The 23,915-nt window shown below is 42.1% G+C and overlaps 1 protein-coding gene across 1 annotated transcript; it reads right to left on the reverse strand.

The window, feature by feature from the left end:
- Window positions 1-20,326: 20,326 nt before the first annotated feature.
- CCDC137 (coiled-coil domain containing 137) lies at window positions 20,327-23,651 on the reverse strand. Its single transcript, XM_072403188.1, has 4 exons — window positions 23,495-23,651; window positions 22,575-22,754; window positions 20,955-21,129; window positions 20,327-20,834 (listed from the first exon to the last, which is right to left on the reverse strand). Exons 1-4 carry the CDS (start codon window positions 23,566-23,568, stop codon window positions 20,637-20,639), a joined length of 627 nt encoding a protein of 208 aa, XP_072259289.1. The 5' UTR covers window positions 23,569-23,651; the 3' UTR covers window positions 20,327-20,636.
- Window positions 23,652-23,915: the final 264 nt, after the last annotated feature.

Consider the following 23,915-nt stretch of genomic DNA (forward strand, 5'->3'; position numbering starts at 1 on the left):
CAGATTTTAGGAAGGGGCGGCTGGAGGGCAGATTGAATGAAGGGAAGGCTGGAGGGCACATCTAGGAAAGGGGAGGCTAGAGGGCAGATTTTAGGAAGGGGAGGCTGGAGGGCAGATTGAATAAAGGGGAGGCTGGGGGCAGATTTTAGGAAGAGGAGGCTGGAAGGCAGATTTATTGAAGAGGAGACAGAAGGTGCAGGTTTAATGAAAGGGAGGCTGGAGGCAGATTTAATGAAGGGGAGGCTAGTGGGCAGATTTAAGGAAGGGGAAGCTGGAGGGCAGATTTAATGAAGGGGAGGCTAGTGGGCAGATTTAATGAAGAGGAGGCTGGAGGTGAACATTCAATGGAGGTGAACATACATTGAACATTCAATGTAAAGGTAATTTTTCTATTCCTGCATGGGACAGTAAGAATGACCATGTGACCTCGAGCAGAAAGAAGAAACAGTGTCTCTCGTACTTCCCAGTGTTACATAATAAATGACATCTATATAATGCAACTTAATTATCCACATCATTCTAATATAATATTACAATATTTATAGACTGTTCTAGAAAGGATCAGCCCATCCTGATCATTGGTTATAGGGAAGCCTGGTGGGGTAATTCAGCCCCCTGGCCCTTACTGCCCCTATGCATCTGTAATTGCCCCTTACCCTGCTGTAATTTCCCATTAGCTTTAACTGAACTCCCAAAAATTATCAAAAGGCAATGACGATCAATAACCGCTAGATTCATCTGCAATATATGAAGTCATGTGATCTGATGTACGGCCAACATGATATATGCAACTATGAATCTTTATTTGCAATTCCTATTCGGTGGCCCTTTAAGGTACTGATTGTGCAGTCCAGTTGGACAGGATGCATGGCCAGGGCAGGTTTTGTCCAAAGTCCAAATCATACCGTGCCTTCTAAGACTCCAAAGGTTTTAAATTGGTAATTATTTACTATATCCTCAACCGAAATCTGAGGAATAGATTATTAACATGCACAAATTAAAAAAAATGAAGAATTGGGAATCATAAGATAGGAACCTGAGCTGGACACCTATTACAAAACATAATGAATTTCCATTAAGTCTTTCTTTTTAAATTCTGTTAATTCTAAATCGAATTGCTAAGCTAAGGGTGAACTTCTGAATATTTATCTGCAGCATGTAGGAATAAAATAGCTCCCAAATTGATACATCTATGCAATATAGAGCTGGGAAATTAAAAATGTGCTTTGGTGTAAGAACTTCCTATAATAAGGACCAGGTCCTGCTGCTCTCTCTACTTGGGCAGAGTGACTGGTCTTGTCTCCGCCCCCTCTGTAGTTTTCTGCAGGCAGCCTGCAGTGGGCGGGGTTGCTGGGCCCCTCCCACAGCTCTGCTCTCTGCACATTTTTTGTACAACACATTGATAATGTCACTGCTATTTTTCCAAAGTGATATCTGGGTTTGCAAAGACAATAAAGGCAAACAGAGTCGATTTACATCCTTTGACGTTATGGAGAAATATATTTTTTGGACTTCAGTTCCCAACAAAACAGCATCACACTACAAAGGATTTCTTATTTATTACAGAAGCTGGGAAACAGGATTACTATATTAGCATGATGTCAGGGAATTGACACAGCAGTGACCTGTCTGGGCTCCGACCAATCTTATTGCTCAATTGCTTGGTGGAATTTGCTGTGCCCAAATCAAGCAATCTGCTGCAATGGAAAAATCTTCCCACTTTTAATTCTGGATGATTCGGGCAAAAATCTGAAATGTGTTCAGCATTCCTCTGACATCGTTCATCAATAAACAACCAATCAGGAATGACTTTTGTGCAGTAATTGTAAGCTCTTCGGGGTAGGGTCCTCTCCTCCTCCTGTGTCACTGTCTGTATCTGTCTGTCATTTGCCACCCCTATTTAATGTACAGCGCTGCATAATATGTTGGCGCTATATGAATACTGTTTAATAATAAATAATAATATGAAGGAGAACACAGCAAGATGCAGCTCATTCATCCTCACCCCTCCATAGAAGAGAATGGGTCGTGTGTACAGCGCTCGTTCATCCAACTATCACTGCAACAGATCATTTACTCCTAGATTGTAAGCTCTTCGGGGCAGGGTCCTCTCCTCCTGTGTCACTGTCTATATTCATCTGTCATTTACAACCCCTATTTAATGTACAGCGATGCGTAATATGTTGGCGCTATATAAATCCTGTTTTTTATTATTATTATTATTATTATTAATAATAATAATATTATTTCCAGATCAATCATCTGACATCTGTACGGGGCTTCAATTAGAACAATGGAATACTATTGGTAACTGATCACCTATTTACTGTATATTCCCAATCAGAATTTATTGATCACCTGTAAATTCCTAAATCTAATTAGGGGATCAGCACACAATGATAATAATGTAACAATGACGCATTATTATTTCTTGCACAATTGTAATTGGCTCTTTTGAAGCCAGGACATTGTCGGTGACCCATTTCCTAACCACATGTATGTAGAACTTTGCACAGGTGGCTGACTACACCCACCCATATCACCTGTTCAGTCCGCCACACCTGGGTTCTCCACAATGCTATCACGGGTCTGGAGATAACGCACCTACCTGATATTTACTGCATTGGAAGAAGTGACAAATGAATGGAGCTGGTTAATAAAATATGTCAGATATGTACATATTTGAAACATTCACCAATGCAAATGAATGTTATTGATCATTTCCAGGAGCGAATGAGCGCTGTACAGAAAATACTGATTGCTTTATGGAGGAGGGGGGGGGCAGTCCACTACATACTCCTCCATAGGAAACTGCAGCAATGCTGATCACTGAGTGTCGACAGCTGTACATACGCTTGATTTTAACCTCAAACATTCACAAAAAAAAAAACTTCTCCGCTGTTTACTCAATATCATCATCTCCCAGCAAAATCAGTGGAGCTGAAAGATGGATTCCCGATAATAAAAGGTGAAGCGTTTCTGATGCAGTGACGTCTGCGATATATTCATCCTGCATGGAAAGGTCCATTTGGGTGAATTGGTTTTCCTGATGCCCCCTCTCTGTTTTTACAGCATGTTTGCAGCTCTCCAGCTGAGCTCTCCTGGGAATTTTCTGTTTTTTATTAAAACTGAGTTTTTCTTTAGGCTGCAATCAGACTCTTCCTGTTTTTTTTACCTCTCCCCCCACCTTCCCAAAAAGCAAATTCCTCCTCTGTCCTGTGTACACACGGAGGCAAACTTCCTGAAATATATTACCCCTAAATAAATTATTCAGTTCCTATGCCAGCTCAGCACCTCCACTGACCTCCGCTGACCTCTGCGTCCTTGGCAAATAACATTATTATAATATGGGACTTCCTTCCCCTACAACCAGCCCCCTGCCCCATGTTATCCAGGGCAGATCCATCAAATGCCCCCTGCCCCATGTTATCCAGGGCAGATCCATCAAATGTCCCCTGCCCCATGTTATACAGGGCAGATCCATCAAATACCCCCTGCCCCATGTTATACAGGGCAGATCCATCAAATGCCCCATGTTATCCAGGGCAGATCCATCAAATGTCCCCTGCCCCATGTTATCCAGGGCAGATCCATCAAATGCCCCCTGCCCCATGTTATCCAGGGCAGATCCATCAACAGCCGCTTACCCATTATATCCAGGGACAGATCCATCAAATGCCCCCTGCCCCATATTTTCCGGGGCAAATCCATCAACAGCCGCCAGCCCCATGTTATCCAGGGACAGATCCATCAAATGCCCCCTGCCCAATGTTATCCAGGGCAGATCTATCAAATGCCCCCTGCCCCATGTTATCCAGGGCAGATCCATCAACAACCCCCTGCCCCATGTTATCCATGGCAGATCCATCAACAGCCACTTGCCCATATTAGCCAGGGACAGATCCTTCAAATGCCCCCTGCCCCATGTTATCTGGGGCAGATCTATCAAATGCCCCCTGCCCCATGTTATCCAGGGCAGATCCATCAACAGCCCCCTGCACCATGTTATCCAGGGCAGATCTATCAAATCCCATGTTATCCAGGGCAGATCCATCAACAGCCCCCTGCACCATGTTATCCAGGGCAGATCTATCAAATGCCCCCTGCCCCATGTTATCCAGGGCTGATCTATCAAATGCCCCATGTTATCCAGGGCAGATCCATCAAATGCCCCCTGCCCCATGTTATCCAGGGCAGATCCATCAACAGCCCCCTGCACCAAGTTATCCGGGGCAGATCCATCAAATGCCCCTTGCCCCATGTTATCCGGGGAAGATCCATCAACAGCCTCCTACCCCATGTTATCCAGGGCAGATTTTTAACTAGCCCCCTGTCCCATGGTACCTGGGCACAAACACTTTACCAGCCCTCTGCCCCATGTGATTCAGGGGCAGATCTGTAACCAGACCCATGTTTTCTAGAGGCGGATCTTTAACTAGCCCCTCCTCTCATGTTATCCAGGGGCAAATATTTAACTAGTCTCTTGTTATCAAGAAAAATATCTTTAACCACCCACCGTGATATTCATGGACAGATCCTTAACCAGTCCCCTGCTATTATCTTATCCAGGGGCAAATCCTTAACCAGTCACATGTTATTTAGGGGCAAGTTTTATACAGCCCCCTGCGCCGTGTGATCCCGGGACAAATCCTGACGCAATATAGCATTTTATAGACACAGAATTGTGAGGGGCTCAGCTTCTACTGACTCAGGAAATGTTGATATTTGACCCGGAGGTTTAGGATTTTTAGGCATTTCCCTGGTGCATTTACAAGGTCAGTTCAGGAAACAGTCAATCATCTAAAAGGTAAATATAAATAAACCGCTGAGCAGACAAACTACAATAGTATATTATATATTGAACAGACTAAAAGGCAGCAAATGAGTTTCTTTTTTTCCATACATTTTATTGTGATGGAGTCACCATTCCATAGGACAATCATGATATAAATGTGCAACATCATTCCAGCAGCTCCAACGTAATACCAATATGTCAGCTGATGCCGAACTTTGACCATGGTGACAATAACAAGCGTGCCAATTCATAATATTCCATCCAATCTTTGCTTGATATTTTAAGTACTTGCAGATATTTTATCATTTATTTCAATGTGTCTATGTGGGAGTGATCTATAAATCAGGATTATGTGTTCATAAAGAAAATTTATTCATGATTACCTTTGTTTTTTTGCTGATAATATCAGCAATTTATCTTGAGGAGATAGTTGCTACATTGTATACTGAAGTTCTTTATTGCATTTTTATATTATTATATTGCATGGCTATTCAGGCTAATAAATAAAAATCCTTATATAACATTTTATATAAAGTATATATATGGACACTGATGATTCCTATGATGATGTGAATGTTTTTTCATCCAAACACTGTTGCCAAGATGAAATGCATAGGAAAAGACTTATCTACATCTACACACCAGGGCGGCGCTGGTGGGACCTGGTGGTTATATTGAGACCAAAGCAGGAATAATCTGGAATTTATTTACACCCAGTGGCTGCATTCTAGAAATACAAAGGTTTTTTATTTCCTCTCACAGGGATCACAATACTTCTCCTGGTAATGCCTTCATCTAGAAAGACAGCCATCTTTGTTCTGGCTTCATCCAGGGCCACCATCCACAGATACTGGCTCAGAGATGATACGAAAATATAATATTTAATACGTTTATAGATCAGCTTGCAGCAATTTACTTATGACTTGCTGCACGGTTACAATGTTGCAGTCTGATCACTGGGGGAGAGGAGACTGAGGAAATGATTCCTTCTGCCTGCAGCAGACTAATGTTATTGTCCTAACCTAAGCAATGGCAATCAAGCTTTGCATTTTGATTAAATAAAATGATACTGTTGCTGTATATTGTGACATGTCAGAAATATATTCCTGACCACTTGTTACTGACAGGTCATCTTTAAACCAGAGCACCCTGCAGATAAGTGATAGTTCTTCTTCTCTGATGGAGCGCAGCAAGGAGCTCAGCCATCCCAAAACTTGGCACACGCACACAAGGGAAATGCGATCGGGGCAGGCTGCAGACTCTGGCGGCTGGCAGACCATTACAGAGAACGTTGCAGGTTTTCGGGATGAAAGGCTCTCAGCCGGAGTGGGTCCTTCAGGGCACCAATGGGCAGAATGCCGCATTCCCTGCCAAGTCTCAGAACTGCAAACTGCTCGAGGAGTAGGTTATGCCGGAACAGGAGGAAGAGAGACTGAGTAATAAAATACAAGATTATTACTGAACACTAAAAATAAATCTCAAGCTATTAAAATATATACACATAAAGTGATCAGATCTAAATAATTTATCAAAAACAGTCCAATTATCAAAACTGATAATTTATTGTTTGGTAAGTTGCAGTGAAAGGTCCTAATGCAATGATAACATTCAGTATTGCAGCCTGGGCTTAAAGGAAGTAGGTGGCTGTCATTTAACACAAAGACTAGTGACACCTAGTGGCAAGAATGTGAGTACAACTTCAGATTAAAGATACCTTTGCAGCAAAAGCTGTTTTCATGTATTAATAATAATATTCTTTTTATTGAATTATTTTGAAGCTGGAGTTAAGCTTTAAACATTAGACTCCATGTTTCTCCACTCCATGCATTACATAGAGGTGACCTGAAATTGTAGATCTCCATTCATTTTGTCAATGGTGCATTTTGTCATTAGCAGGGGGTTAGGAGGGGAAGGTCATCCATCTTTGCATTGTATTTCAGAACAAAGCTTACTCAGCCTGAATACGATTCCCCGTTATCATCGGACACAGACCGGCCTAATGCGGTGCCTGGTGTCAGCCGTTCGGATTGACGGGGAAACAATCACTCCTTCGCCATCCCCCTACACTGATGAGAAGGTGGACTCTGCAAAAGAATCTAAATGTTATTTTGCTATTATTTGTAAATTGTGCTTTTTCTTGCATGTGACACCACTGGGGTGATTTTCCCTCACTTCCTGTTTCTGGTTCAAAGCTTGAACAGATGGACTCACATTCCCACACTTGGATATGATACAGAATTCATAGTTGCTTTATGGTTGAAACAGCAAAGCAATCCCCAGACCCACCGATTTCCACCACTATGCTTCACAGTTGGTATGATCTACTTTTAAAACTTGTCATCAATGTGCAACAAGTGTAGTTTTTACCACGCCCATTACATTTTTTTCTTCCGTCCTCAGCACTTTGACCAAGAAGGGAGTCTTTAATCAGAATAAACCTTCCCTTCAGTGTAAATAGTCAACTGTGTCCCGGAAGGCCCAATTTCTGTCTATATGTTGAATAGCGAACTTTAGTCCTATAGCAGGGGCTTTATTCTGTCTGATCCTTCAGGCACCAACTGTTGCAGGAGTTACCCACTGTGGTATTTATGAGGATCTTGGGGCCCTCCTGAGCTGAATTTGCTGGGCAGGACAAAGCAGGATTGTAGATTATTTTTCTTCCTGTGAAATCACTGATTTAAAAAATGGTTATTATTTTAAATCCTCATGAGCATCCAAAACCATCTTACTCTTACCCCATACACCAGGGGTCGGCAAAGTTTTATGGCCACCAGGCCATTTATGGGGTGGGCAGGAGCACACTAGGCCGGATCCGCCCTAATGGCTTCACCCACCACCAGGGAACACCCCCTGAAGTGAAATCCCTCTCCTCCGTATGCATTGTGGAGGAGAGGGATTTACCTTCAGGGAGCTTTCCCCATTTACCACCGCGGTAAATAGTGGAGCAACTGCAAGGGGGCGGCACTTGAGCTCCGGAGCTTTAGCGCCTCTTGCAGTTCCTAATGCCCCCTGGCCCATCCGCCGGCAACCCGCGGCTCCGGAGTTGCGGGTTGCCCACCGGCATTAGCCAGGGGGCGTTAGGCCGGAATGAACTACCAGCTAGGCTGTATCTGGCCTAAAGGCCGGAGTTTGCCGACCCCTGCCATACACCATCACCCCCATATGCCCCCAGACCCCTCATATCTGAGGGGTAAATAAGACAGGTTATACAGGGGTAGAGGGGAGGTTCCTAAAGTTGGAACAAAGACTTTGTAAAGAAAAACCTATGTCTCTTTAGTATGTAATTGTATAGGGATAGCTGCCCCTTGAATTCAAATAAATGAAGTGAGTAAGGAAAGAAAGAAGAGGTTTTGGTGGCTATAAATTATAATTATAAATCATCATGGGGTTAGGACTTTCATACTGTCTAAAAACAGCTACTCAAAGTATAACCGTATCAGTCTCTATCACCCAACACGTTTCGCCTGTATCAGCTTCCTCAGGGGTGTAGCTAGGACATGAGGGGTTTTTAGCCACACCCCTGAGGAAGCTGATACAGGCGAAACGTGTTGGGTGATAAAGACTGATATGGCTATACTTTGAGTAGTTGTTTTTGTAGAGTACGAAAATCCTGACCCCATGATGATACAATGGGTGTAATGATGATTCCATTGATATTGTGCTGATGAATTTAATTATGTATGAAAAATACTATGAATACATAATTATAATTTATAGCCACCAAAACTTGTTTCTTGTAGATCATGAGAATGAATTTACTGGCTCCGTGTTGTGTGTTGTTGGTCCACCAATGTCAACGAGAAGATCCAATGTTTGCCTTATCAAATACAATGAAAAATTCCCATGGGGGTGTACTTACTTTTTCACACAACTGTAGGTGTCATGGTCAGAAGTCCACAAACTCCTCAGTAATACAAAGTGGGTTGGAGTTTCATTTGCAATGTCACATCTGTAGCTGAGATTCCTCCATACAAACCCAACACCCCCACCCCTCCCAAAAAAAGAAAGGCCTAGCTATATAACAAGGGCAACAGGTCCTCTTTGATCCAATCAACCTTCATCTTTTCAAAGGATGAAAATGGAATGCATTGTATAGGGATGAATATGTAGCAAGATGAATAAGAACTCTTGTGGTTATGAAAATATTCACACAAAGGAGGACATTGTTCTATCATGTTCTTCTTCTTCTAAAAAAAAAAAAAAAAAAAAACCTTTAGAGAGGACCTGTCAGAAACAAGTAATGCCGGGGAATGTAGGGATTCACTGATGAGAACAAGTTTTATTCTTGTCTTTGGATAGGGAGAGGCTAGATCAGTGATGGGTGTAGCCAATGCTGGTCTCATGTGCAGAACAGACCTGGGACCCCCAGCCCGTTATTGTGGGCCCACAAGGGCCACAGTAGGCTGAGAAGGGTCCAGGATGCTCTTTGCACCTCCGTGGGTTGGATAGAAGCCCCATCAAGTTTCTATTGCTTTCTCTGCCTCCTTGAGATTTACCCTCTCTAATTCCCCCCCGTGACCATTGTCACATGGCAAGAAGAGATAGGAAATCCAAAATCTTACAGTTGGCACCACAATCTGCCAATCAGGACCTCTTCTTCTGACATTCACCAAATGATCTTTAATAGAGAATCAATCCCTGCCATTAAAATCACATGAACCTGGAAGATTCCTCATCTGGTGAATTTCAGATTCACCGCTTTATAAATAGTCCCCTAAGAAGGTTTCGGAGAGGTTTCTGTAATCAATCGAAATATTTTATTTCTAATATTTTATATCATTTTCTAAACAATTTATTAAAATCACCTATTTCAAATACTTATTTGGATACCTAAAGGAATCCAGATCAGTCCAATCATCATTTGGTGAATGATGCTGCAGGGGATCGGAAGCAGTAAAACACAAAAGCAAAAAAACAACAACAACATGACATTTAATGATACATAAAGTGAATGTCATCCATTTACACCGTAGATCTATATTAACCAGCTGAAGACCAACAAGGACTTGTTGAGGGTTCGATTCTGATTGGCTGGTTAAAAAAATCCTCCAGGTGCCATAACCCATCAATCACATATTGGCATTGGATCAATCAGATGAATATCAATAAATCCTCTCCCTTTGTGATCAGTGAATTATCTCCTGGCAGCTGACAGGTTAATTATTGCTTGCTATATATAACCGGTAAGCTCCTGGTTGTTGGGGATTAATTGGTCCCACAGCGGCATGCAATAACCATCATTATGGAGGGTTGGGGCCCCGGCGGAGGACACTTCAGGGACTAATGTGGCCTCATTAGATTGTAGAGTCACATAAACAAACACTGCTTAAGACATGATTATAGCGTACACAGAAACCTGACTTTCAGTGGAGCAATCACTGAGATCATCGGTTTCATGGGAAGAGGCCCAGGGGCAGAACCCTCACCCAGATCAGTGCCAGGGAAATTCCTTCTGATGTCACCAGGATCAGGTGGTGTCCCTCATACCCAGTGCAAGGGTCTCTCAAGCTGGGCTTGATTGGCCCATAGGAGCCCCAGAAATAACCTATGGGGGGTCCCAGTCATCTGACCCAAAAAACTCCAGGTTTATCACCCCCAAATTCCTTCCGTTTATATGACCCCAAAATTAGTTTTTGTGCCCTCTGAAATATGAAAATAAAGTTTTTTTGTGCCTGTAAGTTGTCCTAGTTTTTTGACTACTTAATTTAGTATTTTGTTGTGTCCTCTGATAAGCTCCAATCATATGACCCAAAATTTTTCTTATTGTGCCCTTTGGTGGGTTCCAGTTACATTACTTAAATTTTGTTTTTTGTGCCTTCTGGTGGGCTTTGGTTATATGAGCACAAAATAATTTTTTGTGCCCTTTGGTGGGCCCCAGTTATGTGACCCCAAAATTAGTTTCTTAGTGCTCTTCAGTGGGCTTATGTTATATATACCCAAAATTTTTTTGTGCCTTCTGGTGGGCTCCAGATATATATACCCAAAGTTTTTTTTGTGCCCTCTGGTGGGCCCAGTCATATGACACCCCCTAATTTTGTGTGCCCTTTTCTGGGCCCAGTCATATGACCCCCACATTTTTTGTGCCTTCTGGTGGGCCCAATCATATGAACCCCCCACATTTTTTGTGACCTCTGTAGGGATTCAGTCATATGACCCTAATATTATGTTTCTGTGATCTCTGGGGGTCCCTGCTGCTCAAGAAAGTTATAGAAGGAATCTCCCCCTGCTGTCTGTGGACAGGCCCACATAATTACAAATAACCAATAGGGATTGCAGTCATATGACCCCAAAACTATTTTTTGTGCCTTATGGTGGGCTCTAGTGATATGACCCCAAATGTAGACTTCTTGTGGGCCCCTGGCCCTGCTGCCACTATGCCACATTATGGAACATTCTCTCTCTGGTGCCACCACAAGTGGTATACCCAACCCCTCGCAAGGGTCTCTCCATGCACATTGACGTTAGGGTTTGACTGGTCCATAGGAGTTTTACACATAACCTATGGGGGGGGGTTCCAGTCATATGACCCGAAAACTAATTTTGTGCCTTCTGCAAGGTTTCAGTATATGACCCTAGAAATAATTTTTTGTGACCACTTTGGTTTTTTTTACCAATTTTGTTACTACCTAGGGGCTGATAATCCCCCCATGGTGCAGGTGAAAGGTCCTCTTTAAAAAACCTCCAAAACCTTTTCTGCAATCATCCTAAGCAGATCCAGGACAGGCAGCCCACAATCTTCTTACTCCGGGTTCTGGGATTTGTTAACAATAAAGTGCCCAGATCACTTCTACAATTAATTGCAGCAGCCAAAACTGGCTTGCAGGTTGCATTACATTTTAGATATTTATTGCCGGTGAATTGTTGGATGAAAAAATTGAAAATGTGAATAATTCAGTATGAAAGAAGAAGAAGGGATAGGAGAAGCCATGCCGCACCTTGCATTATCCTTCTCACTGAGCACCAGATATGGAGGAGTGAGCATGTTCGAGGTCCCCATCATGTGACTACAGGGAGCCACATGATATTAGGGGGTCATTCCATATGCATTCACCTAACATAAACTTGTGCTTTTTGATGCAGGGCAAATCGCCTTTCCATTGCTTTCCTACCATTGCTGGGAGTGGCAATATTACCCAGATATGGAGGATCATGTGACCCCCCCCCCCCCCCCGACCACCCATGTGACAGTGCTGGTGCTTGGGGGTCGGTTGGTGTTACGCAATGATGGGGATAAAATCCTCAGTCCTGTGTAATTCTTTAATTAGGACCCTGCACTTTCTCTTTCAGCAAAATGAATGCAGCTGCAGGGGGAGCAATAGATGGTGGATATGTGCAACTTCTTGGGCAAAGCACTATTTTTATTGGTTATATACAGGATCTAAAAATAAAATCATCTAAATAAATATGAATATATTGCACTTTCATATCTTTCCAGCTGTACGATTCTTTGCATGCTAAATTCTCTATTTGTAGTTGCTCTGTTTACTAAGCTCAATAGCTCAAGCTCCAACTTACACAAACACCTAAATAAGCCAGGGAGGTAACCCCGCCCCCTTTCTGCCCACGCAGATTAAATGCCAAGCAATGGGATTGGTGGAGGAGAAAAAAAAGGATTAAGAATGAATGAAATAGAAAGTTTTCATTTCTTCTAAATTTCAGAAAAAATTGGAAGGTCAACGATCAAGGTTCAATAAGGGGGTACACAGGGGTAATAAAGTTCTGTTCAATTATACTGGACTTTTTTTTGTGCCACAAAATGTATCCAAAGCACTGAAAAACCCAACTTTTTAAATATACCCATGCATGCTCAGTGTAGGCTGCAGGGATGTGCTGGGTATCCTGGCAGCCCCAGGGGATGAATGACGCATGCGCACGGCACTTCATCATTCAGCCTGGCCAATCACGATTGCCGATATCGGGAAGATCAGGTGAGGATGGTGGCGCCCATGACAAGGTGAGTTATTTACCAGGCAGGTAAGGTTATTTTATTGCATCTCCTGACCCTCCTGCAATAAAGGAACTGCCTGGTCGCAATTGTTTAATTTGGAAAGTTTAGTGCCACTTTATTATGCTTAGGTCGATTTCTTGTAAAGAGCTTGGAATGAGCCCAAGTGGGCAAAATATGCTGCCATGATTTGGAGCCAAGATCTAAAAGAATTGCATCATTTTCTGGGTGCCAACATGGCAGCCAGTATATGGTACAATAGTAGAAGCTCCAAGGGTGGCATGTCATAAAAAATGAATCATGAAGAGGCTGGCACGTGGGCTTCAACCTGATTTATACTGGCCCTGTAGGTTGGCATTGGGCAGAACGACCACCATATGTATTCTGCCATGTTGGCACTAGAATAAAAAGATGAAAGCTACAGTTCACAAATAATGATTGAATATATACAAATTAAAATACCCTATGTATACCCCTAATACCCCAATTTGTGCCCTAAATTTTTGCTCAATTTCCCCAAGCAGCTCCATAGGGGAAAATGAGATTTTCCATATCAGGGGACAATTTCCCCCAAATCACACCATTCATCCCCAAAGGTAAGTGAAGGGAGCAGAAACAGGAGGGGCATTCGGGTGAACCTGTACAGGGAAAGCGGGCACGACCCAGTTTTAAAAACAATATTTCCTAGCATCCGGCCCGTGCCCCAATGCCCGCTGATATGGGGCTGACACACGCGGTGACACAGTCTGAGGTCGGGCCTGATACACACGGTGCTGGTATGCGAGCCTGGGCCGCCAACATTCCTCCCCCCCCCCAGTCACAAAGAACGCCTTTGTTCTAAGTAGCCAGGTGAAGCAAATTTTTTTCCCGTGACGCCACTGCGAGAAAAAAAAAATAAGACATCAAGAGAGATCAGAAAGCTGAAGAAGTGAGTGAGATGTGACAGCTGCGAGATTCCTGGCATACCTTAAATCACCGATACAACTTCATGGTCACATGGGTACAGCTAAGCGTCGGGATTGGCTGCGGTTTCGAAATCATTATATAAAGTTTTCAAGGGTCACACCCCGAAATATCCAAATTATTTTTGGCTTGTCGCATTTTTTCTGCTATATTGAAGCAAATTTTATTAAAGCTGAATTCTAACCAGATATAAATGATAAACTTTATAATAATAATCTTTTGTTTTAATCATTTTAATTTCATGTTTGAATAATTACAGTCACCTGAAGTTGATGTAAATTTCAGGACTGGATAAAACCTATATTCTGTCCATCTGCCTGCAGTTTAAATTATTCAAATATCGCCGACATCGTCAGTGGCATTGTACAAATTTTTTCAAGCGTCGACAGTTCTATAGGAATAGAATTGAAATAATAAAGAGGTCTCCTAATTTTATCCATGCAGATGATTTGGTTGTGAAAAACAGGCAGTGCCAAAAATGGCAAAAGCCGGCGATATTCTCCATGCAGAATATTAGCCGTGATTTGACTTCATGCTCTGTGTCATAAAAATAAAAGTGGAGTCTCCCTTTAACCCCAACGGAAAGAACACTTTATCTCACACCTGCACTCCTGTCATCACCTGTAATGTAAAATGTTTGCTCTTGGCTTACAGGTCCCATTCTGGGTTTTTCAGAACATGAACATCGCCCCCCCCCCTCCCCCACTGAATAATCCAAATCCTTCTTGACGGATTATCTAGGTGGGGGGGTAAATTAACCACTTTGCTGCCATAACAATGTGTGTGCATTCTCCACTCCCAGGGCAACAAATCAGCATTGCCTTCCCTGCAGTGGTGCAAGCTGTAATCTGATTGGCCGCTCTCTGGGTTGCAGAGAAGTAGTTCAATCCAATCTATAAGCAGTGATTAGCTCTGGAGTTATTTGCTTTGGTATCAGCCTCTTGCAGAGCTTAGAAGGGAAAGGGATAAGCAGCACAAAGAGTCAATCAATGTGCTGGCAAGAGACATGCTGATAGAAGGAAAGAGCTGAGCGACATGGAGAAGAGCTCATCAGCCTGCTGCTTCTTCTTTCACTATCCAGTCACTTGCCGGAGGGGAAGGGGGAGATTTGTAACTGTTACTTACAGCAGAACTCGCAGCTTCTATTTGAAGATGCATGGTAGGTCTCTTCTGCAATAAAAGAAACTTACCTGCCTGCTCACATTCTTCTTGCATGCGCAGCCTAGTCTACATGCTTAGGACAATGCACATGTGCCGTGCACATGCGCGGGAGTTATGCCAATTCAACCCAGCCAATGCAGATGGCCAAAGAGTCCGAACTCAGAAGATGGCAGCATTGATGTGGATGTGAAGGAATACAGGGGTCATTATTTATTACTATTATTCATTATTATTTATAGAGGTTTTATCATACACACTGTTATGCTGTGGCAAATGAAACTTGCTGATGATACCTATGATATAAACTTTTTATATGTTGCTCTATTCTGTTTATATTACATAGAAATCATTCTGTTCTCCCAATAAATAACCCCTGAAGAAGCCAACATTTGGCGAAACGTGTCGGGACATACATGACTGAAATAGGTCCCTCATTCTGCTCGTATCCACAACTGTATGATAGAATAATGTCTGGAATGAATATCCCAACCTTGTGAATGATAACAAGAGTTGGGATACATCTGGATAAATTTGTATTGATAATATGTATGGATCAAGAATGCACAAATACATATTTACTTTTTTGCATTAAACCCTCGAGCCTCAAACCTTTCTTTTCTCTACTCATTATTTTAGGAATACAGGGGTGGACATAGGGAAGTGCAAGGTGTGCCACTGTATGAGGGCCCTGGACCCTCCTCAGTTCCACCATAGGGGCCCCAATCAGTTCAGGGAGAGAGTGAAAGTCAGTTCTGCACAGGGACCCACTGTTGGCTACATCCAACTATGAAGGGAGGTGAGTTTAGTTCCTTTTTCAATGTCTTGCAAAGCATTGCAGATGTGCATTGCAATGCATAGAACATTGCGCTTATAGATTGTAAGCTCTTCAGGGCAGGGTCCTCTCCTCCTGTATCACTGTCTGTATTATTAGTCTGTCATTTGCAACCCCTATTTATTGTACAGCGCTGCGTAATATGTTGGCGCTATATAAATCCTGTTTATTAATAATAATAATACAACAAGCTGCAACACACCTGCGGTAAAATGAGAACAGGTGCACATGCACTATGCTTTGCGTGCAGATGTGTATTTTTTGTGCATTGACTATCTTAGTCATTGGTCTAATGCAATGCAGCACTTGAGCGCATTTCCTGCAGAGCACCACATCTCAGGATGAAGGATTCCTTACTGGTCCCAGGCCGGGTTATGAGGACTGAGACCAACGCCGGATTGTCAGACCACCCACCTATAACCACACTTCATGCACCAACAAATGCATTATCCACTTCGCATTCCAGCATACTTCCAGATCACATGATGGTCCTGGCTCGGGAATGAGGAGGGGGATTAGTTTTGGGTCTCTTCAGTGGTGGTCTCATAATGTTCCTTAAAGCGGAACTAAACCGCTAGAACGTTGACTCCAATTTGCACTCCTGGGAGGTTTGCACCAGGATCATGTGCAGCAGATTTGGAGAATTACATGCCAAAAAGAACATCCGCAGTGCTGCTCCTCTCCGGCTCCCCTAGGTCTCCTTCCATCTTCTCTGGCCGGGTTTGGGTGATGTAACTCCTTTGTATGCCAGGTGTGTGCCAAACATGCCCCTCTGATTATTTAAATAAAAGCTGCAGATTTTATTATTGAAAATAACACGTTAAATCCTACATGATGATACATAATAATTGTGTTTATAGGAGTTCATTTCTGTGCTGCTTCTTCTTTTACTGTCCAGTCCAGGCTGAGGGCAGGTCCAGGACAGACTGGGCTCGGAAGAAGTGATGCAGGATAAAAAAAAAGGACTGTACTGGAAATTATTAGATTGAAGCTGAATAATGCTGAAAAAGCTGATTTTGTTGAGTTACCTAGTGGGCTATTCACTTCACTGGCTGGAGTTCTGCTTTAAGGCATTTAGTGCATTGCACAGCATGCTTTCCTATGAAAACAACATGCAAGCAAGCTCCAGCAGCTTTATACTCAGCAACCAAAGATCAACATCAGGATACAAATAAACAGCATTCCTAAGTATGGCTGAGTCCCCAAGCTATAATGCAAATAAAATCCAATATTTTCATAGCACATTGCTGTATTCCTGAAATCCCACAACACACCCTGGTGCAGAAATAATTCAGAAACAAATTATTCTTTAGCTCCCTTTTTCAAATTTTAGGATTTGCAAGGGGCGAAGGCGGTTCTGCAGAAACCCCCAAACTTTGCAACATATTCTTAAAAGTAAATAAGAATCCATTGGTACAGAATTACACAAGGTAAGGCAGCACCCCCTGCTGTTCTATGTGTGGTATAGCAAGCATGATGAGCTCCAGGGAATTTCACACTGGGAATTGTGTAATACTTAAAGACCATTTTAGATGGGGGAATCCTTGAAATAACTTTCAGGTCTTTATGGAACCAATTCTATAATTATTATATTCACAGCTCACAGTATATTAGTGTGGTGGTCAGTAGGAAGAATGCCTCTCACATTGATGGCTATTGGGAAGAATGTCACCCTTACAAATAGCCAAAAAGATCATTGGTGTCGCCTAAACTGACCTAAGAGCTGCAAACTGGGAAACATGGCTGTAGAATCATTTTCTGGGCTGGTTTGTTGCCCAATAATGCAATATAATGTAATCCCAGAAATCCAAAGCCATTGGATTTGCTGTGAAAACATGATAAAGGCAACGGGTACATAACAACGGCAACGGGTTAAATAACACCCAGCGGTTATTTTCACTTTGAAGTCAGATCAGTGGATGGATTGGGTCCAGTTGCATTGGATATTTTATCACTCCACTGAGGACAAAGGTTGGCATTGCTGGGTTGGCCTTTAAAACTGATGAATGCTAAATTTACAAATACTGGTGAGTTGCAGATCTCCAGGCCAAGATTTATGTATTATTATAATGCACCATTTTTTTATGTGGAGTACCAAGCAACAGGCCATCACAGCACTGCATATACTCACCATGCTAAACACCAGTTGGGTATGATTTTCAGTGAATTAAAATGCAGTAAATCACTCCAGGGCTCCATTTATAAATGATTGCCCCAGTTGATTCTTCCAAAAACTCACCAGTGGTAAATTCAATGGTCTGCAGGTCCTTAATAAAACAATGACCCATTCTGCCATCTAGTGGCCAAGCATCAAAAGCGCACAGCTGTTACAATAGGAAAGAAACAAATTTTATGAGCGAGTTAAAAGGGGAATAACTTATAAATAGAGCCCATAATGGATGGCCTTCTCCAACACACACTCATGCACGGCATGAAGGTAGAGTCAAAGTATGTAGAAAGGGAGAAGCTGCATGCTTTCCAGGCAATTCTATCCAGATCTTGAGTATGGGGAAAGGGTTTTCTATACCAGTGATTTTCAAGTAGTGTGCCGTGAGAGATCTTCAGGTGTACCATGGAAAATTATCCAATTACCATTGGAGAGTGTCTGTGCTGTAGTGACTGGTAGAGTAATGTAATACTCTTCTATGTCAGTGGGTGGCAGTAGGTAGCTTAATTGCCTCGTTTATTCTTAGAGACAAGAGAATTAGCTAGAGTGTTATTTTGTAACATTTTTGATTTGTGGCATGCCGCAGGATTTTTTCAATGTAAAAAAATGTGTTGTGTTTCTGTACATCATACATTGGGAGCTAGAGGCCCAACCCTACTGCCTATATCAACTATACACTTCATTTATTCCCAAACAAGGAGGCAGCTTAAGGAGGAGACTTTTTTTTGTTTTTCAAAAATCAACAATAGTATTTATTACAATTCTTATCAAATACACCTTTAAAAGCAAGTTTTCAAACAACGAGTTACATTGTCAAACATCAATGCAAAAGGATAAATCCAGGGTATTAACAGTGTCACTATATATGGGCTGGTATCCACAGGTGATGACACATTTCTCAATATTATTGGCTTCTTATGACCGTTCCATAATGTCCAGAAGCTGTATTTACTCCACTATATAAAACATAAAATATAAAGTATATATAGTTAAAAATATATAAAACATATATAAACAGGTTGGCATAAGATGGCACACAACTTGTGCCCATTGCCACCCCCTGGACCTGGAGGTAGTGGGAGCCACTAATATAAATAAATATAAATTCCAATAGTCTACATGCAAATGCAATAAACCGCCAATTAGTCTGGCTATGAGTTTTCAAAGATTATTCTATTACTTCTAACACTTGTTTTTCCTGTTTGTTATATCTATAAGCAGATTTGGAAGAAATATTTATATGGATTGCTCTGCACATTAAGGTAATGTTTAATATGATATATGTATCATATATATATTTTAATATGTTTTGTATAGTGGAGCCAATACAACTTCTGAGCATTATGGAACGGTCTGAAGAAGCCAATAAATATTGTGAAACGCTTCAGCACCTGTGGATACCAACACCTATATAGTGACACTGTTATTGCCATGGATTTATCCTTTGCATTGTGATGTTTGACAATGTAACTCGGTTTGAAAACTTGTTTTTTAAGGTGTATTTGATAAGAATTGTAATAAATACTATGTGTGATTTTTGGGGTTTTTTTAAGTCTCCTCCTTAAGCTGCCTGCTTGTATGGGAATTAATGGAATGTATACTTTCCAGGCAATGAGTATTTTTGGAAAATGATCAGCAGTCTGTATTAGTCTGTCATTTGCAATCCCTATTTAATGTACAGCGCTGCATAATATGTTGGCGCTATATAAATCCTGTTTAATAATAATAAAATAATAATAATAACACAAATGCATGGAAATTTAGTAAGAGCGACACAAAAAACTTGATGAGACCCAACCGATACCCACTGAACTGAATCCTACCTACGAATAAATGTATTATTAGGACGTCCCCTATATAAGGGGTGTTGACCTCCAGTGCTCTGCACAGATTTTCGATTATTTCTCCAACAGTCGGCAGCAACTTTAGCAAAGTATAATGTTCTCCCCAGCCCCTTTTAGCCGGGCATGACCAGCACGTTTTAGTAATTACTCGGCTGTTTTTGGGGGGTTACTGAAAAATTGGGTCACAATACAGGGATCACCAACCGCCTACAGCTTCTTCCCACCCAGCTTAAAAACAATTCAGGGGAGAATACTGGTAATTTTTCCAATCATAAAAGGCATATGGTTGTATGAAAAGCTTGACCTCTATGTGGTCCACAAGGGCTGGAGTTGGACACCCTGTACTATAGGACAACAGTTTGTGAATGTTGGACATCCCCTTTAAAGCTATAGGCCATTGTTGGACCCTTCACAGGAAGAACATGAACTCCATTATTTGGGGAAGGGGGGGGGGGGTTCCATACACTAGGCATGATGGTCAGGTTTGGCCATATTGTGTTTATAAGCACTGAATCCAAATGCCCCTTAGGCCATTACCATACTACATTGACAAATGTCGCAGCACAATATTATTTTTAATTTTTTTTTTTTTGTATAAACTTTTATAGATACAGCTTTCACTGAACATCCCACTTCCAAACATTTAGTTTGCAGTTCTAGGGGTTATAGGCAGACAAATGTGCTATTTTTGCCTGCACAACGTCACAACAGAAAATCCACCATGACTATTGTGCTTCTAGGACAACAACACTCTCACATGTCCTGCATGGTAGCACATCACAGGATGGCACTTATCACAGAGGCAGCCATTATTCCTGGTCTCACGCCCTTGATGGCTAGAAGTCATTACTACATGGCAGTATGATTGATCGATGTGTACTGGTTCCATTTATAACAGTCAATTTAAAGCCACAGCTGTGATGTCCTTATCATGTGTGCTGACGTCTCAGAGGTTTGGAATCCACAGCTTGCTGCAGTTTCCTCTTCTTCATCTCCCGATAGGCATTGATGACCCGCTCTCGCTCTTCCTCTACCATTCTCTTCCTGGCCATTGATATAGCAGGTGGATTTGCTGGACTGCTTGATTTGTCAAGGAGTTTCTTCAGGAAAAGCTGCTTGGCTCCTGGCTACATAATAAAAAATGCATTTACAAGCAAGAAATCAATATAAAAAAGGAAGATAAAAAAAAACAGCATATATTGTGTAAATATTTGTGTTCCTTGTAGAATATATTCTGTGCTATGTACCTTTGTTACAGCTGCTCCTTTTCTTGGCTTTACTGTGAGAGATGGGGGCTCCATAGCTACTTCACCAAACATCACTTTATCTGTTGAAAAGAGAATGTTGTCAGAATCAAAAGGAAAACCAGAAGTAAGGACGAATGGAGATAACCATCCCCCTCTGAAAATACCAGTCCCATGGCTGCCAAGCTAATCCAGTGGCTTTAGTACTTCCTAAGCATACAGGCAAAAGACTCTTGGGAGACAGTCCCATGAAAGGACCCCTTGCAGATTTTAAAGAGCAGCTGCAGACGCCTGCCCCCTAAGCCTAGCTAGCACTAGTGGCAAGGGACAACCACAGACAGCCGCCTCCATGTGACCTTTTTTTTTTTGCTTCTTTTGCCCAACAATGATCTTCAGCCATATTTATTGTCCATACAGGGGTGACGTAACTCCCAAGCAGGCACACAGAAGTTCATCCATCCCCGGGACATACCCAGCTCAGCTTTTTACATACTCCTGACACCACAGGTCAGCTCTGACACCACAGGTCAGCTGTGTTATTGCAGAAGGGACATTGCCTGTCTGCAATAACCACCTGCCTGGTCCTTATTCTTGTAAATTGGGACTCTAGTTCCTCTTTAACAGGGAACCCAACCCCAGTGCAGCAATTTTATCCCAATGTTTTTGTTCATATTTTGCAAGGGATTTATGAGAATGTTAGAGTTCACAGCAATTCAACGGACATCTGATTACAGGGTCTTTAAGTCACCATCTACACCAGTGTAATGTAGAACCCTGGGGTCCTCCAAATGTTGCTGGGGGTTTCTTGAGCAATGAGCAACTTGTGCCTTCAGGTCAGTTTAACCGACGCCAGTTATTATTATTTATTATTATTATTATTATTAAACAGGATTCATATAGCGCCAACATATTACGTAGTGCTGTACATTAGTTAGGGGTTGCAAATGACAGACGAATACAAACAGTGACGCAGGAGGAGGAGAGGACCCTGCCACCAAAGAGCTTACAATCTAGGAGGGGGATATGTAGTGGTGGGAAGTACCACTGGGTGGGTTTCAAAGGACAGAAGAAGATGGGTAGGATAGTTTGAAAGGATGGGTTTTGAGTGCTCTTTTAAATAAGCAGAAAGTGGAGGCAATCTAAATAGAACACAGAAGACCATTCCAGAAAGTCGGGGCAGCTCTAGAAAAGTCTTAGAGCCGTGCATGTGATGGGGTTATGAGTGAGGAAGTCATTAGTAGGTCATTGGAGGAGCGGAGAGAGCGGCTAGGGGAGTATTTTTCTATCAGGTCAGAAAGGTAAGTGGGACAAGAACTGTGGAGAGATGTGAAGGTAAAGGCGTTTTTTGGATTTGTTGCACAGTTGAAAGTGGCAGGACCTGGAAATGTTCTGAATATGAGGGGCAACCAATATTCTCTTTGGCTATATGTAAGGGTGACATTCTTCCCAATGGCCAGCAATGTAAGAGGACTTCTTCCACACCAATGTACTGTGAGCTGTGGATATAGTAATTATAGGAGGGATTCCCTGAAGACCTGAACAATATTTCAAGGGATTCCCCACATTATAAAGGTTGAGTAACACTGATCTAAACCGAAACAAATTCATTGTACTAGCACTCATCATTCTTTCCATTTAACAATAATAACTGAAGACATAAGATCCAGCAGACCTTGCTTCTTCTTTTTCCTTTTTTTGGGCTTGTTCATTTCCATTCGGCTCTTCATAATTTCTCGAAGCTTGAAAGGGATTTCCTGGGTATCCAGGTCCTTGGGTGTGGAATTTGTCTTTCTCTTTGCATTTCTAAAAACAAGTAGGAGAATCAGAGGCTCATAGTAACAAATACTGTATTACAGTATATATATGGCATTAACTATTGTACACTATTGTACACAATAGTGGTAATCATCACTGTGTTTAACCTGCTGCCCTACAAAGTTACACATATACATCTGGACTAAAGGAGCATAGATGTAATCAGATTTTTTGTTTTGGAATAGGGTAGGAAAAAGTCAGATCCCCTCAGGCAGTTGTCACCTTTTACCTTCGATGGCAACTCTTTAGTTTTATCCTTCTCATCACATTCTATCTCTGTGACAGTGGTCACAAGACCAAAAAAAAATGTTGAGAAACAATCTACAAGGTACAAATGTAAAAATTCTGATAGGTGGTCTATAAATTTCATCCAAAACTAATAAAAAGCTTTATTTTTATTTTATTATTAGTATTATTATTAATAATAATAAACAGGATTTTTATAGCGCCAACATTTATGCAGCCCTGTACATTACACAGGGGTTGCAGATGACAGACAGACAGTGACAAAGGAGGAGGAGAGGATGCTGCCCCAAGGAGCTTACAAACTAGGAGGTGGGGGAAGTAGCAAACAATAGGAATAGTGAATGCCATCAAAAGAACCAAAAATCATGAATACATCTTTCACCAGAAAATGTTTCATATCCATGTGAGCCCAACCAGCCTCCTGCCCTATATAACACACAGCAGCTACACTTCCTCTCCCCAGCCCTGTTCTAGTAACTAACCCGCGTGATTGCCAACGGCCAACACTGGCCCGGCCAGCCGATCCAACATCTTTATTACCCGGTCTGTTCCCCATCACGTTGCAGCTCTGCACTGTACACAAAACACGTGTGACAGGCTCCACCCTGCACTTCCGGCTTCCTAATTACACGTCATTGTGAAAAAAGTCCATTGGTTTGCTGGACATTCGTCCTACGTCGGCGCGTCAGCCGCGGCCATCTTTGACATTGGCATTCTCGGAAGAAACCGGTATGACGTCACTTCCCATTGGCAATGTCAAAGAAGAACAGTGGACGCCGAAGTGGCCCTCGCAGGCTACAAAGCCTGTTGTTATGGTAATGGTATTGGGGCTGAAAGGGAAGCTGTTTTGTATATGATAATCCTCAATGGCACCCCAAAGCAACCTGCATCTAATTAAAAAAA

The sequence above is a fragment of the Pyxicephalus adspersus genome, chromosome 3, assembly GCF_032062135.1.
Source record: "Pyxicephalus adspersus chromosome 3, UCB_Pads_2.0, whole genome shotgun sequence".
NCBI classification, from domain to species: Eukaryota; Metazoa; Chordata; class Amphibia; order Anura; family Pyxicephalidae; genus Pyxicephalus; species Pyxicephalus adspersus.

Excerpts from the sequence above, each read along its gene's own strand:
- CCDC137 (XM_072403188.1), bottom strand. The coding sequence starts at position 23,568 with ATGGGGAACAGACCGGGTAATAAAGATGTTGGATCGGCTGGCCGGGCC. Across the intron at positions 22,755-23,494 it reads GGCCGTTGGCAATCACGCGG|AAATGCAAAGAGAAAGACAA; the intron begins GTTAGTTACTAG and ends ACTTGTTTTTAG. Across the intron at positions 21,130-22,574 it reads ATTGTTAAATGGAAAGAATG|CCATGGGACTGGTATTTTCA; the intron begins ATGAGTGCTAGT and ends TTAGCTTGGCAG.